The 17,930-nt window shown below is 31.1% G+C and overlaps 1 protein-coding gene across 1 annotated transcript in view; it reads right to left on the reverse strand.

Moving 5' to 3' along the window:
• LOC118188978 (polycystin-1-like protein 1) overlaps positions 1-17,930 on the reverse strand; it is a 601,848-nt gene that overhangs the window by 70,074 nt on the left and 513,844 nt on the right. Inside the window, exons 24-28 of the mRNA XM_085820080.1 lie at positions 16,847-16,963; positions 14,285-14,380; positions 6,809-7,027; positions 6,438-6,707; positions 1,702-1,810 (exon numbers count right to left, since the gene is read on the reverse strand). Of these exons, the coding sequence (XP_085676206.1) occupies positions 1,702-1,810; positions 6,438-6,707; positions 6,809-7,027; positions 14,285-14,380; positions 16,847-16,963 (811 nt within the window). The remainder of the gene's footprint in view (positions 1-1,701; positions 1,811-6,437; positions 6,708-6,808; positions 7,028-14,284; positions 14,381-16,846; positions 16,964-17,930) is intronic.

The raw sequence follows: 17,930 nt of genomic DNA on the forward strand, positions 1-17,930 counted from the left end.
CAACACAGCAATTATAGGACTTGAATAGCGGAACTTTGTAACTGAAGAAGAAATTATGTCTGTTTATAGAATTAAAGAGAAAGTATTATCACATAAAAACGAAGCAACTGAAACAACTTACATTGAAAGAAATGTTTAATAAAGTAAACAAATAAATATTAAGCTTTTTTTTTTTTTTTTTTTTGTGTGTGTGTGTGTGTAAATTTTGATACCCTTTAGATCATAATTGTTCTTTATTTCATAAATTACGGTTTCATATTTTTAATTTTATAATTTCTGCATGCCATCTTACCAGATTTAAACTGATGATCTATAATCCGGAATCGCCGAAGTCCCGTCGAGTCCGAATTAATGACTTTTGACTGTATTTCATTTACACTACACTTCCCATAATAGCCAAAAAAATTTATTTTTTAGCACAAATAGAAGATCACAATATTTAAATACATAAATAGTTGATAGTTTGACACAATTAAACATAAACAAAATTAAATATTATAGCATTTTCTTACATTTTTTAAAAATTTGTTTTGCTTTGAAGATGATTGACAGTAAGGTGTACGTTTTGAGCAACTGCTTTATTTCCATAAAGGGAGGAAAACAGTTCAGAAAATGTGACGTCTATGGTTAATTAATGAATGAATGACTCAAGGACTATTTATAAAGTTAAATGATAGAGATACAAGAAAATATATTGTGGTTTTCCTGAAGTTGATAATGGCCAAATATTCACATTAATTTAACAAAATACATATCCTTGAACAAGGCAGATTACTGATATAATAATTAAAGACATACCGAAACACTAAAAGCATTAGAAAAACTATGCTAACACACTAAAAAATAAATGCTAATTTAAAACGGTTGCTACATGACATTACTCTTTAGCCAATTTAACTTCCAATTAACCTGAGAAAGCACATGCTCCATTCTCATGCAAGAGAACACAAGTGAAGTAGATTTGACACCTACCTTTTTTTCAAATTCTTGCTGCTCAAAGTAGGTTTTGTATAATGTATCTATACTTTTTTTTAACATTTCATATTCTGAAATAATTATCCACAAATACTAGTACAAATACAAAACTGTTCAAATTATATTTACCATATTTAATACAAAAATACAAATTATTACATTAAAATGCAAAAAAATAATTAAATGATAATTTTTTTATTTTTCTGCATTCAGATCTAATTATTACTAAATTATTAGCCCAAAGGGCCATTAGCGCAGAAAGTCTATGAATCTCGAAATGGCATTTTGTATCGAATAACTGTATCACTTTTCAAATTGTTGCGACTGAACATAATCCTTCTGTATTATATTTAAAGAAATTAAATAATGAAGAATCTTCATGAATGTGAGGGCACTCTAAATATGCGGTGAGTTGAAAGTCCTTGAGAGGTTGGTAGTAGGGGAAGAGGGGTGGGAGACTCTTGAAACCCGCTCCCAGGGGTACTCTATAAATATTGGGGGCGCAAATGAGCTAAATCGCACTGTCACCTGTATGGTGCTCAAGGCTGTTGCCAACGGTAGGTGTAAAACTTGCACTCCTTACCACGAGGAATTTCATGAGCTTGGGCTGACTATAGGTCAGACAAGCGAGCATTAGCAACAACAGCAGCAATAAATTTCATACTCCTAGAATTAAAACAGGAAGGATTATATTATATATCTTCACTACTCTAAAAGTATACTCACATATAACGTTCCAATGAAGTGTCAATAGGTAAGGGTTCAACCATTCGTGCAAGAGAACAGACTTTTGTAGCAGCTCCTATACTGTCTCTTACAACTACATTGAGATACACTGGAAAGGAGAAAAACTGAATATTGACTTATGTATGAATTCAGTACATAGAAATAAAATTAAAATGTGAAATAAATGAAAATCAAATACTGGAATAAAACAATATTCTAAAATATGAATACATTATGTTAAGTTTATAGTTTCTGTTGAATAATAATTCTCATCTATACTTGTCGTCAATCTAATCTGAAAACATTTAACAAGACTACAACGACCAAATCGCAGCTTTTCCTCCAGTTTTTCAAGTTATCCATATTCAATTCCACTCATTTCTTCAATAATGTGTGCATATAATTTGGCAGTTGTTTGCCGAACTTGGTGAGTTAAATCAGCAAATTTTTGTTATTATTATTAATGGGAAGGTGGTCAGGTGTACAATGAAGCTCAAGTTGTTAATGTTCTAAGCCAGACAAACTGCATTGCTTTACGTGATCCCCATATTTTGAAATTTAGTTCACATGCACTGAACAATTTACAACATCAAAGGCTGAAATAATATTTAAAGTTAAATTGGAGTAATAATATCCTTTGCACAAGACTCAATTTATAAAATTAAAAGAGCTGGAGCCCTAAAGGCCACAGGAATGTTGAACAAAAGTAAATAAATAAACCGATAATGAAATATAGCAAAAGCAGAGAGATGATTAAAAAGATTATTAAATTATAGGCAGTATACGTTAAATTACTGACAGAATTAAATAACAAATTAAAGTATAAGAGCTCATCTGATATGGAATTCAGTTGGAATTATTATTTTGGTTAAAAACTAAGAATTACCATAGCCCAGCTACGGTAAGCTCTGGCTCAATACAGGCTCTGCCTTTGCAGTTTTGTTTCCAAAGCTGTTACACTTAGTTAAGATAAAAAAACTGATTTCTTCGAATGCCTATGAAGCACCTCTTAAATTTAGTACAACTATCAGAAAAATGTGTTTGACTGAACGCAAATAAAATAATTGAAAGAAAATGCTAAAATATATCTATAAATTTTTCAGGAATTAGCTTTGTTTTATTTATAGAGTAATATGCACGTCAATTTACTGTGAAAAAAAGGAGGGGATTCAGATTAGTTTTGAATTTTAATGTTTATAGATTTATTATATCTAGTATTATTTAAGAAATTCAAGTTACATTTCGCAGGCAGTTTACAAACATTATTTCACTGTTATGTGTAATGCCTTAATTATTACTTAATAATAACAATGGCAAGCAGCAAATCTCTATATATCTAAATCTCTGGCAAGCATCAAATTTATTTCACTATTATTATTATTATTATTTATTTCAATCTCTTATTTGAAATTTCTCACTTTAAGCCTAGGCTGCAATAATTAAAGATATAATGTGATTGGAAGAGTAAATAACAAACAAAAAAAATTTTATTTTGCAGTCTGAAGTCAAATATGTGGATAGATCTGAAGATAAAATCCAAATTCCTTTTTGACAAGAAGGGATATAAATATTAGAAAAGAACACATTGGATAGTTAATTTCGGCAAAGCATTAAAATTCACAGAAAATGCCACTCACTCAAAATGGTACAATGCTATGAAAAGGTATTATTAGAAATATATTTCTAAAGGATAAAATTGATTTATTTCCAGAAGTGATGTTACATGTTAATTTATTATTTTCACTGTTTGATTGAACCCAAAGCAATAATATGAGTAAATCCCATTTAAATATCATACTTAATATATATGTAGCTTAATTAAGAACATTCATAATTATACTCTTTATGGAAAGTAATGCAATATGTGAATGTGCTGCAACTCTCCTGGCCGATAATAATCGGCACCATGATTAACACAGCACATTGAAAACACATTAAAACTAAAATGCTGTTAAAGACATCAAACCAAAATTCCCAGTATTGTTCTATTGCCATTTATAAAGTTCATCAATTCTTTGCAAATGTAAACTCTTTCCTGCAGCAATAGAATTCCTTTATGTTACAATGTTTTTCCCTAACATTTTGCGATAATATGCAACCTTCGACGAAATGTCGCTTATTGCCTTCAGCACTACAAAGATATTATTTTGCAAATTAAATCTTTTCAGGTATGCCGGGAAGCGCCCGTATCCAGTAATTATTTGATTGTAATCAAAACCAAATATCATTCTTATATCTTTAGAAACTTCATAAGTTCAAGAAATAATCTTTCCTTTTTTCTGAAATGTTCCATTTCTCTTTCCAACAATCATAATAGAGATCCTTTATTTTTACCAATAACATTTTTTTTTTGGACTTTCCTAAGGGAATGTACCTGACTGCATTAAAATGATCAATTTTGATAAAATACCAAATTTTAATTTATTCTTTTATTAAAATAATTGGAAGCTTGGCTTCCTAAAATTGCCTTATTCAACAATAAAAAGAAATCATATTATAAACATTTTAGTACAAAACAGCAACTGCCAATACAGCTTAAGTAGTTATTTCAAAACTGAAAATTGTAGTCATTTGGATAATTTATGGTGTATTTTTTTTATATTTAAGGGATATTTTAAATGTTTAAGTGATACCTGCATTATGCTTGTATTTTCATGTATGGCTTCATTTCAATGCAGTACAATTTCCGAAACAATATCTAATGCTGTTTACTATCTCTAGTGTATTGTAAGCAATTTGTCTGGATTCTGACATTTGATATTTGCTTGCATTTGGAATTATGGTGTTATCGATTTTCTATTTACTTTCCTATGTTTTTTTATTTTACTTTTAACATGGGTAATACAAAAAATAAGCATGCGACTGAGAAACAAAAATTCGTATTTCTAGATCAAATACTGTTGGTGAAAATATAAATACAGACAGCGAAATGAAAATTCAATCAATCAAAGAAATTAAAGATGAAAATATGGTCAATAAATCAAATGTGGCGCTTGGGAAACATATAATAGACCCGAAATATTTACAAATGTATTTAAAACGTGTTGTCCACTATGTTTACAGCTAGTTAAAGGTTCAAGTTTCGGTTTGACTTTGAGGATGTCTATCAAATGTAAAAACTGCAACTTTCAAAATGCATTTGCAACTAGTAAAAAAAAAAAAATTAAATTAATGAAACAAACACTCAGTTTGTATTTTCTATAAGGCTAACACGTATAGGATAAAAAACAGTATGCAGCACTGAATATGCTCTGCTTGTCAAAGGAGGCTATAAGAAATGTGAAAAAAAATCTATTGCAGATTGCTTCAATTATTGCTCAAGATTCCAAGAATGCAGTTGCATCAGAAATCAAAAGTTTGAAAGCAAATGATGATTCTGAGACAGTTTGTGGTATCTTTTGCAATGGCATTTGGAAACATCCTGGTTCATTGTCAAGTACAGTTAGTGCATTTAAGAATTTAAAATTTTGAATACTCAAGGCAACTAAAATATATAGAATTTTACTGGGATGGTGATTCTCAAGGATATTCAGCATTAAAAAAGGTATATGGGAGTAACAGCATCACAAAATATGAACGTATTAGGCATATACAAAAAAGGGGTAGGGAATAAAGGGAAACTGACATACAAATTTATAAATGCTGAAACTTAGAAATTAAACACACAAGCTGCATATAAAGCAAACAAAAAATTTTCAACCTCCAGGGACATAAAAATTTCACTGTTGAGTAGAATGCCCCATGACCACTGGTTTCCTTTCTTCAGATTTGGTTAATAGGGTATTGTATTGCTCTTCTTACAAAGGCAGGGAGCATGTATGGGTTGCTAGCGATTTTCAGTTTCGCCAACTATGCCAAAACAGGATCTATTCTTATTCGTCATCAAATAACTGATACGTTTACTACTTAAAAAAAAAAAAAAAAAAAGTGTTGAATATCTATTTCCTAAGTTCCCATTCCTAATCAATCTTTATACCTCATTAATATTCATAAACTATTGTTTAATTTCTAAATTATAAGTGCTAGAACTATATTCTTCGGCAGATACACATGCTTTCTAGCATATCTAATATTCTCAGCCTAGGTTGACCACTAGTATAGATGCAATTACAAAATAATTTTTAATTCTTCCTTTTGAATTCAAATTCAAATAAAAAGCTCACAATTAAAAAACACTTGATTTAAAAAACAGTATGTTCTGCAAGCATGAGATTAAACAAGTTAACGGAGGGATAGAAAAGAAAGGGAGTAAAAATAAGGTTTTCTAATTAAATAATATTTATGTTAAAAATATTTAAAAAACAACCATTATTAATTTTATATGTTTGCAAGCAGTAGAAAATAAAAAATATGAGAATTAGAAACCTATAAGAAATGCATGAGTAATTTATAAGAAAATATTCTAATTACACGGAATTAAGCTACTATACTGGCATAGTTATGAGATAGCTTGCATATATGTACTTGCTAAAAATAAGTAAGCCTAATATGAAGATATTCTAAAAGAGAGATAATTCAATGTTTAAATACCTTTTATGGCAAATATTGCCTTGGATGAATCATATTAACATAATGTTAAGCTGCACAATGCTTCTTAAAAGAAAACATATTTATATTTTTAATTATAAAACATATAACTTATTTAATCAATTTAGACAATTCTTAGGTGTAATCAACTAAACTCTAGATTAAGTTCTGTTTATATATCAAACCAAGTAAACATAATATATCATTACCATTATATGTATTAGACGAATAGCCAGCTGGAAGAACAAATTTTACATTTCTATTTAAACCGAAGTAAATTAGATGTCCTGGGTCTTCATCCACAAGGGAGTAACTTAATTCATAATATAATGGCTGATGATCACTCTTCCATTCTAAACAATGCATTCCAAAGTAGAAGTTCATACTATACCCTTTTACAGGCATCAGAGTGCATCGGCCATTTGTAGGACCAACATTCACTTTGAAATACTGAATAGCAGAACCTTCCAAACTACCAACTGAAACCATAAAATAAAATTAGTATTAAGAGTTTTTAATACTTTTCAATGTTGTTACAGTTTTCTAGTAGTTTTTTTAATTATGACTATGAAATAATTACCACTGCTTTTAGCATTCACTTGAAATAAATATGTGTTTCCAACCTTCAGAGCTCCAGGTTTCAATATTAAATATTGTTTTATAAAACCAGTAGTTGTAGAATTATTATTCAGAGAAAGTAAAATCTTTGGCCTGTTAACAAGATGCGGAGTAGATGGTTTTTGCTGTAATATGTTGTCTCTAAGAGGGTCACCAAAGCCATATGGATCATTAACTAAAACTGACAAGAAAAAAATACATTGATTAAGAATAAAATACATTAACAACATAATATTCAATTACTACATATATCAAATTATAATATAATTATACACAGAGTAGTAAAAACTCTTTTATTTGACAGATGTATGTCTCATAGATTCAATCTGATTAGAAGAAACAGCTGATGTATGATTTAGATGACATTACACTAAGAAATAAAAAAGTCATACACATCAAGTAAACATCTTATTATAAACTGAACTGACAGCTGTAATAAATGTATTGCATATCATTATACACCACTGGAGTAGTAGTAGTAATGAGCCATTGTTGTATATGTGTCATTTGTTGTTTAACAGTGATACAATGCCTGCATTAGAACTCTGTCTATATTACTAAGCAGACATGTAATTTTTGCAAACGTAAGGAATTTTTATTGTTCAACAGTATTTTATTAGTATTTCTATTGCTGAACAGCATTTGAAAATGCAGTGAATAGTGCAATGCATCAAGATGAATTAGGTTCCAACAAGACACTGGCACTTGTCACACATCAAATCAACAATTTAAAAAAACATTCATGCTCCCCCTGCAAGGGGTTTTTCTTAAATCCCCCTTTTAAAAGACTGAAGACAAAAAAAAAAAAAAAAAATCTTTACATCACTGTTTAGCTAGAACTGACGCCCAGAAATTTTCTGGAGTTGCCCAAACTTTCTATTTTAACCTTACTGCCTTCTGAAACTGAATCAGGTATGTTCAATCATTAAAATTCTTTCACAATCATCCCCCTTGCCCCCCAAAAAATTATGCTGTTTACATCGGATGCATTCATTAGTTCACTAGCAAAGATTACTTTAATATTATATATTCCAGACATAACTTTGGAAAAGAATGTTTCATTCATTGCATGTTTATATCTTAATCCTTATGTCAACTCATTCAAGACTGATTTATATCATACCTATGGCCACCGACATAATGAATCAAAATTTTAGTTCATCATATATTTGTTTTAAATACAGTATGCGGGGGGGGGGGAATTGCCTACAGAAGACTTTATTTCCTTATTTATAAGGAAATCAAGTCTAGGTATCTTGCATGGTGAGTGATGGGTCACAACTTTTGTTTAGATTAGATTACGTTATCTCCAATCGATGCAGCACCGTATTGGTTCGTGAATAGGTTCTTCAGGCATTGAGGTTCGTATAGGAAAATAGGGTTCATACACATTTTTGCACATGGAGAAAGTAAGTACTTTTAAGGACTTTTAAGGACCATTAATGAAAAAAATTAAGGACCTATGAGCAAATGGGAACTGAATAAATTCAATTAAAAATATTATTTTATGCCTGAATTTCACTTTTGTAATACCATCTTAAAAATAAAATAGATCCCTAAGTAGTATGCATTATTACTAAACATGAATTAACTAACATAATTATTAATAAGTTTGAGAATAAAATAAACTTCATGCAGTTTATCAAGTAGCACTAAATATTTTACACTTATAATAGTTGGACATATTTAAAAGAAGATAAGTGGCATTTACATTTTACTAATAGTTAGCTTTATGCTTTTTTTTTTTTTTTTTTTTTTAATGTCTCATTTTGTCACATACTTGGTCAGTCTAGAGGTTTAGCAAATAGTAGGGAGATTTTATGTCAAACGGCATAGGTTGAAATGAGAAGCGAGATCATAATTTGCATGACTCATAACAAAAGACTGAATGTTGTCCCTCTGCTGCTTGTCTATAGAGAGACCTGCTGTTTGGAACAAACCTGAAAAGCCTGATGTAGGCATGGTTGGCAAGTGTTGAAAGTTAGTCAAGCTCTGCTTAATGCAGTTAATGTCATAGCTTTGTGTAGAGTTCCAGCGGTTGTGACCCAGTTAATATACTTTAAGGTTCCGATAAGCCATTAAAGCACCAGAGGTGATAAGTTATTTTATATATATTATAAGTCTCAGGAGATGCAAAGTATAAGTTTTACTTGATGGTGTTGATGGTTACTTGATGGCTGTTGGATAATGTTCCATCAAAGTTCATCATCCTGTGTTCTCCACACAAAGGATTTGGCGATTGGATCCCCTAAAAAACCCCAGTCGCCTTTTAAAAGGGGGAGTATACAAGGTATTTCTCCCACCTTCTTGGCGTAGTGGTTTGCACACTGGTAGCGGTAATCCTGAGGTCCTCGGTTCGATTCCCGGCGAAGCATTATTAATTGCTTTCAAAAATACCTAATGTCTATACAAGCCTTCCCAAACATTTTGGCTAGTTTATATCAATTTCCTTCTCTTTAATTATCGATCTTCTCTGACAATAATTAGAAATTTGTCTCAGTATGCAAACCAATGTTCTCGCTAGTTTCTGTGTGCTTTATCTCCTAACTTGTCAATCTCTCCACAATGTACCTATGAGGGTTTACTTGATCTAGTAAAAGCTAAATAGTCCCCCCCTCCGATAGATGTGAAGCAAATTATCACTGTATCTGAAAGTAACTACAATATCAGACAAAGAACTTAGAACATAAAGGCATGTTCTGACGCTAACAAAGTCAATTACAGCTCAATGGTGACGTAATTAAACAAGAACAGTCAAATTCAAACTAAAAATGTGGACTAGTGGTCAAAGATAATACAATTTAGTTTTAATTTAATCTGGCTCAGTAACTCTATCATATGAGGAAACAGAAATGGGAAGTTATAGTAAAGGCTGAAATGATAAACAATCGGGTAATTTACATAATAACTGCACATATCTTTGAAGAATAATTTTCTTTATGTATTCGTTTCTTTCTTCAGCGTGTTTCCGTTTAATTTTAGAATTTTTGGATTAAATTAAGGATTTCTGTTATTCTAAAAAACACTAAATGCATTTAGAATGTACAGAAAAAGTGGCTAATTTTATTCCTTTAGTAATATGAACATTCAGAAGAAATACAAAATATATATGGTAAAGGCCGGTTACAGAGCTGGTGTGGCAGAATTTTTAGAATTTAGTGACACACAGAACAACAAAATCCAGAAATGGCAAAACTTTTAGAATTTAGAGCAGGCATTGGAAACAGAATTTAGATAGGCACTACGCAGCAGAATTTAGGATACACAGAGATTGCATCAGGGGGGGAAATGCATAGCACCAGCTCTGTGTACGATGCATTTAGACATATTAGATGAATCTCTTAAATTGTAAGTTTTCAATTTCTTTATTAATAAAAAAAACCTCTTTCTATAATGCCTGCTCAAGTGATAAGATTAGAAGCATTTTTGATATTTTCCATGCTTTTGTCTAGTGAAAAGTAGAGAAAATAAAAGGAAGATAAACATGTTAATAAAAAAGATTCTAGTATCAGGAGTAAAACATTCAAATATTATGTTTCCAGTGTTCTTCCAGACGTTCTCCAAAAAGGAAGAAATTCATCGCAAATTTTCTGTAAAATGCATCTATTACATATTAATATGTTGATACTATGGACACATTTTTCATTTTGTCTCATATTTCTCGAATCTTCTAAAATCGTGGGTCTATAAATCTTGCCTTCAAATCCTTCTAAACTTTCCATGCTGCAGTGTCAAAAATACTGAAGAAAAATTATCCCAACCAATTCTGTAAGAGAAAAAAGCCAGAAATATTTTGGAAAAAAAAAAGGGGGGAAGGAAAAAGTGTAAAATTAATTTTATAGAGAAAACTGATGCATATTCTGAGAATTTTGAATAATCTGAGACAAGATCCGAGTCTATACAGAGTCCAGCCCATGAATGCAACTATGAAAGCCCATGACTGAGGAAAAAACGCTTACTATGAAAACATTAAAAAGAAGACATTTTCAATTAATTACACAGCTAATTTTGTTTTTGCTAAGAGCTGTTTTGTAAACTGTGCTTTATAGAATTATCATGATGGTTACTTGATGGCTGTTGGATAATGTTCCATCAAAGTTCATCATCCTGTGTTCTCCACACAAAGGATTTGGCGATTGGATCCCCTAAAAAACCCCAGTCGCCTTTTAAAAGGGGGAGTATACAAGGTATTTCTCCCACCTTCTTGTTTATTTTTCAGATTCAAAATATTGTAGAATAAGTTGCCAAAATGAAACTTTATAATATGACAGTGATAATTAAAAATGTTTTATTTTAATGTTATTTTTTAAATATAATTTCAATATATTACCATTATTTTAATAAAATTTATTACATTTTACGATGTTTTAAAAAAAAGCGTCAAAAGATTCTCAGATCTCGGAATTAAAAATTTTCTATAGAAACTGATCTTAAAATCGCCAAAATGTTGATAAGTCGCCAAATTTAGAACCGCTTAATAAAAGAATTCACATTCCCAAAAGCGAAAAGTTGTTTAAGAGCTCTTTATTAGAAAAAAATGAATTTTGCTATGCTTATGTTTCACTTCTTGCTTAGAACCTCGAGCATATCCCATCACTCTTATATTAGAAATAGAAACAAATTATAACCGATAAACCCATTCAAAAGGGATAACCATGTACATCAGTGAATTGCCAAAAATATTCCTCCAAAATGCTAATTCACACTCAAAATGGCAGTCGTAAAAACAGAGAGAAATTTCAGATGATTAAAATTAAGGACCTTCAACTGGTTTTGGCCAAAATTAAGGACTTTTAAGGACCAAAAATCGATTAAAAAAAAATTTAAGGACTTTTAAGGACTGTTAAAGACCGTACGAACCCTGGAAAAGTGCAAACTGATACATGAATGCATACAGTATATGATTCGTATAGTTCCTTGCTGTGGTGGCTGAGAGCAGACATACGACCGCAACAGTAAAAAGGCTTTGGTGGCTGAGAGCAGACATATGACCAGAACGGTAAAAAGGCTTTAGTGGCTGAGAGTGGACATACGACAGCAAAGGGTTTATGACACACGGTGCTTTTTTGGAATATTATATTCTCCAATCCTATTATATTGTGGGAGAAAAATCCTGATAGTAGATATTAAATCATTCCAGATACTAGACACCTGGATTTAAGATTTCTACTTAATACATTTATAAGTGTAAAATAATTTTTTTCTGAAGAGATGTACATCCCTTAACATTTTGTAAATCGAATAGGAGAAAGTAAAAATTTTAAAATACTGCTCTTTCCATTCAATGAACTTTACACATATCATACTTATTTATGAATTTTTAATGTCTCATTCATGTCTCATTGAATGCATTAAGCTTTTAAGGTGTTTGAAAATTTACAGATTTTGAAAGGATGACATTTGAGCAACAGACACCAAAGCAAGCAGAGGAACTGATACGCAACCTTATGCTTAATTTGCCAGTTATCATTAACTGTGTAATATGAGTGAGTAGACATTTGTTCATTGACTGCATTTAGTTTTTCCATTTTGAATCATAAAACACCTAAATGTAAATCTAAATGACTCTTTTAAAGTTTCCCACCACTGCACGTTTTCCCTGTGCAAACAGTTCCCGTTGGTGTGCTTAATCACATCCTGTCAAATGATTTTTGGCATTTGGAAAAAAAAGGGGGGGACTTGCTTTAGAACATTCCGTTGTGAAATCTGTAAAATAATATCATTATCATTAAGTACAAGGTGTCCGAAATGGAACATATCATGCTTCCAGATTCCAACCACCATTTGCTTCCAGTTCTGTAGCAAAAAGTCAGCTACAGAATGTCACCAAATCATGTGTACAGCTTTAGGTACTAATGTTGTATCATATGATACTGTGAAGATTGCGTACCGAAAGTCCAGAAACAAGCATCATGACATTCAAGAAGCAGAGCGCTCTGGCTGGCCTACTGATGTTGATGAGGCCTGACTGCAAGAGCTTGTGGAAGAAGATCATTATGGAACCACTCTAGAGCTTGCTAAGGAGATAGATGTTAGTGCCCTCTCCTTTAGTCACACTATGCATCACATAAACTTGACATATAAATTCAATCACTGGATGCCGCATGAGCTGACTCAAGCAGATAAGGACAGACGTGTTCGGGCCCACACTAATTTTCTTGAATATCAATGCAAGGACAAAGTTCTGGACCAAATAAGTACTTGTGATGAAAAGTGGGTTTACTTCAACAACACAGGCCGAAAAGGGGGTTGGTCTGCACCAGGTGAGGATGTTGGCAGCTTCACAAAGTGCAAATCAACTAACAAAAAGATCATGCTGTGTACCTGGTGGGACTGCCATGGTATTATCCGCAAAAAGTATCTGGAAACCCTTGACAGTAAGGTGTACAGTGAGATGCTAGTCCATGTTGAAGTTGCTATCAAGGAAAAATGTCGAACTGAGTTCCAGCACAAAAAGGTAATGTTTCATCAAGGTAATGGAAGACCACATGTGTTTGCATTCATGGGCTGGACTCTGTATAGACTTGGATCTTCTGCCACACCGACCCAACATCGCTCCTTTGGACCTCTACATTTTTTCATACCTGCAGCTATATCTTGCTGGTGGCAACTTCTACTCTGCATGGGATATCTGAAATACAATTGATCTGTTTTTGGACTTGTGACCAACACGTTTCTGTGCCAAAGGCTTTGAAAAACTACCAAAACTTTGGCAGAATATCATAGATTTTGAGGATGATTACTACCTGCACTAAAAGTACTGCTTTGATGGTTTTTCTTCTAACTTTACTTTGTTCGGCGGAAAACTTTTGTTACAACCAGATATTAACTCAAGTATTATACAGAATAAAAACACATCTTAAAAAATGCTTTTCAATTCTCAGCAGAGCTTTAAGTACATATAGACTTTTAGCACTGAACTAATTTACTTTATGTCTGAATTTATACTTATCTGTATTTTCTAAACAGTGCACACCTGAATTTGAACTTAAGACCAAAAATAAATTAAAAGCTTTGAAAAACTAGTAATAAACAAGAAAGATGAAAAACTTTATTCACAAGCTGGAAACAGAACACTAATATTACAGTATTCTACATATTAAATAGACTTGACATGACTGGCGTTTTGATCTTATAAGTAAACCTCACATTAATATAAATGTAACACAATGGTGGACATACATCTATATGACCAATGGTGAAATTCTGGTGTTTCGCCTACTTGTACCTATCTATACTGTTCGGTATTCTAAATTTCTCCCTCTGTCAGTAACATATAAACAGTATAAGTATAGCTATATTATTTTATATGTATGTGTGCATGTGGAATGATTTCATATGTATATGTGTATGGGAAGTGCACACTATAATTAAGATATACCTACAATTATCTGCAAGCATATTACTTCACAGATAGTAAAATAACTTCTAAATTTACCACTGTTAGTATTTGAAGACTTTGTTCGAGGTTTTCCTGCTTCTTCAAGTATATGGTCTTCATCTTCTGATAAAAATGCTCCTATTTGTTGAATACCTGAAAACAATTTTTGAATGTAAAATTTATGATATTATATTAATATATCTAAATACTTCCAAGCTGACTGTAATATGTATTCTTACAAAAAATACAAAAGGACAATTATCTTTATAAAAGCGATTATTTAATAATTCTCCTTTTTACTCAATGCAGTAAAGGCGGCAAGCATATAAGAGAAGTAAAAATATTAAAGTTAACAAGAAAAATAGCAATTCTATAAATATAATTTTACTAGGAATAGAATCACTACTGAATTAACTTATATTAACACCAAGAACAGTATTTATAAACAATTACATTATAAGTCTATAACCCATCCTACTATGTCCTGATACAGAATGATTTCAAATAGCTTATATATACATAAAACATGCTAGGGATGAACATATATCTTTCCACTTAATTACAATAGGCCTTTGCATGCTTTCCCATATTCCGAAAAACCAAAATCAAAGCATTTAATTACAGAAAGAAACAAGTCCTTAAATTTTGCAACTTCAGGTATTTTCTGTAACTTACAAATGCATTAGGAAAATTTTACACTTTCCAGCCACATTACATTACTATACACAAAACATGTAAAACTACAGGCATTGAAAATGACAAAAAATATGGACAAAGATGGGCAAATTCTAAACAGTTCATATTATGAAAATAATCAAATATCACTGCCACAGGTGTTTAAAAGAGAGCCCCCCCCCAAAAAAAAGTTCGAAATCGCATGGCATAAAAAAAGGTAAAAAGAAAAATATGGCTAAATTAATGCATTCTGCAAATAGATACAACAGTAGTCAGAAAATACCTAAGACTATATATGCCAAGTCATGAAACAAAATAAAAAGTTTTACTTTTGTTTGATATATATTTTGCCAAAGAATTAAATCTAATAGTACACAGCTAGAATTCAAGTGAGAACTTTACGATTTAAATTTCACACTCATCAATATACCGTATTTTGAGTTCTTCAATTAAGTACTTCAATAAAAACGAATTTTTCTATTTTACATCTTCATCAAAATAATTAAGTTGGATTTGCAATAAGTAAAGTTTATGTTTATTGGAAATCAAGAAATGCATCAAAATAACTAGAACATTTTTCATTACCTGTTTCATTACATTTTTCACTCATTACATATATACAAATACTTGAACTGCATAGATGAATAACTATGCTTTTCTTCAATGTAATTAATTTCTAGCATTTATAGCCAAGAAAACATAGCTACATAAAATGGGGGAAAAATTACGATACACAACTAAATACATACTCTTTTTGTTGTGATCAATTTCAGTCATAACATACAGCAGAATTATATAAAAGGAATATTAAAGTTAAAAACTTTAATAAACAGGTTTGGCAAAATGAAATTTCCTAAAACATTTTTTAATTAAATATGCGTTAAGAGTTTTCAATAATTTTTTAAGCTTTATATACCAGGCTGTCTGAAAAATCATGACGCATTTTTATAACAGATAGTTCTCATTTTCAGAAGTGCTAGAGTTCATTCACATCTATTTTACTGCTATGTTATCACATCTGACAGTTGTTTAAAGAAATTTAAAACAGATTTTTTTTCCATCATTCTTGGGAAAAAATTGAATAATTTGGTTAAATTTTGGAGATTTTATAAATTGAACATGAAAGCTCAAACTGTGCCTTTTCACCACATTTTACTGTTTTACTTCCATAAAAGGAAGAACATATATCCAAAATTTGCATAAAAATAAAAGTGCTCTGCAAAAAAGTTGGTGCTATTGATGGCTCATGAAATTCAGTGCTGGTGATTTTGATCTCAATGAAGCTCTTCAGATCAGGAAGACCAAGAGAAGTTTATGATAAAACAAAAGCACTCATCGAACATAACCTATGTTATGAAATAACAAATTAAAGAAACATTAACATTCCTCAATCAAGTGTTCACAGCAACTTGAATAGGCTGCGATATGTAAAGATGTGTTTCTCAAGTTCCTACCAAAGAATCAAACACTCAGCTTGAATGTGTACTGTAGGCATATGAACAGTCTGAATGGACCCATCATTCAGAAATGTATAGTACTCATTAACTGATAAGTAGCTGCACGTAATGGCACACAAGTTCAAACACCTATAAAAAACTGAATGAATTTGAAACTGGATGAGATGCCCATCATAATCGCTCGACCTTCCTTCACCAACCAGACTTCAAAATGCCTTGTTCAGTTTAAAAATTCCTGATTAATATAAAATGCAATTCAGATAAGGCTGTAAATCAATGCCTTACTCAGATTTTTCCAATAAAGAGATGTCCTTCTAAGAATAAGGAATTATGAAGCTCAAGGAAAGAGGACCAAACAAAATGGGCAATAAGTCATTGATTGTTCTTTGTTCTATATGTGTATATCTGAGGAAAAAAATACGTCATCATTTTCCTGACAGTTCAATATAATGAGCCAAGCATTTATGTAAAATTCTGAAGCTATTACTTTGATCTCTGGCAGCAGCACTCCCACTTTCACCAGGTTGTCCTTCTTCAGTTATCAGGTAATCAGGGCTTCCTAAACCAGGAGGTTGCAAGGGTAGAAAATCAGGATGTGGAAAACCTAGAATTGATCAGTGTCCTACATAATTTCAATAGTAAAATATATGTAAAGTCTAAATATGCATAATGAGAAAACACAAATGAAATGTTAGCTTGGCTTGTTGATAAATAATGATAATCAAAGTCACTAATGTAATCAGTAAACCAATATAAAAAGTTGCTTAAAGCACAGATTCTAAACAAAATAATGTCTTTACACTCTGTTAAAATACAAACACTTGGCTTCATGAGTTTATACTGAAACAGGTAATAAATAATTTTAAACTCTTTACTCTTCACCATGAAATTTTTCCTCTATTAGAAACTCTCTACTGAAAATGATACAGAAATATTCTTTTAAATGAAATATTCTTTAAAATTTTGTTTAAAATTTAAGAAAATTTTTAAAAGTTCCTTTGGAAAGTCACCAGTATTTCTGAGAACATTCTAAAATAGAGACCTGAATTTCGGGAGGCATGTTAGTGGTTAATATCACTAACGCTCACATTCACATAGGTGACTATCATCTTAGAAAAGTATTATTAGTAGAATAAAATTACTCAAATTATTAACTAGAAGTTCATGATCAAATATTAAACAGAAATGATAGGAAATGATAGTTCCCATGCTTCTCTGCCCCCCAAAAAAAAACAATATGATGAAAGCACTTAAGAATAAACTACAAAGTATGTAAAGCATTGCAATCATTTCGTGAATTCCCAGAAATATTTTGTCAATATGTTGTATGAATTACAAACTGCACATACATTTAATACTTATCAGTCAGGCAAATAAATTTTCTGCCTTTAGATATGTACATTTCTTTTTCATCCATATTACATTTTAACAAATTGATATTATTCCCCCTTTATATTTAAACATATTTTAAAAGAAGTTAGTTGATGATAAAAAAAAAAAAGGTACAGTGACACTTGTCATATGGCCACCTTCTATACAGAAATCTTTGAGAGTGACTAGTATTTTTTATG

The sequence above is a fragment of the Stegodyphus dumicola genome, chromosome 7, assembly GCF_044657685.1.
Source record: "Stegodyphus dumicola isolate Sdum_Otavi_A_Nest chromosome 7, ASM4465768v1".
NCBI lineage: Eukaryota > Metazoa > Arthropoda > Arachnida > Araneae > Eresidae > Stegodyphus > Stegodyphus dumicola.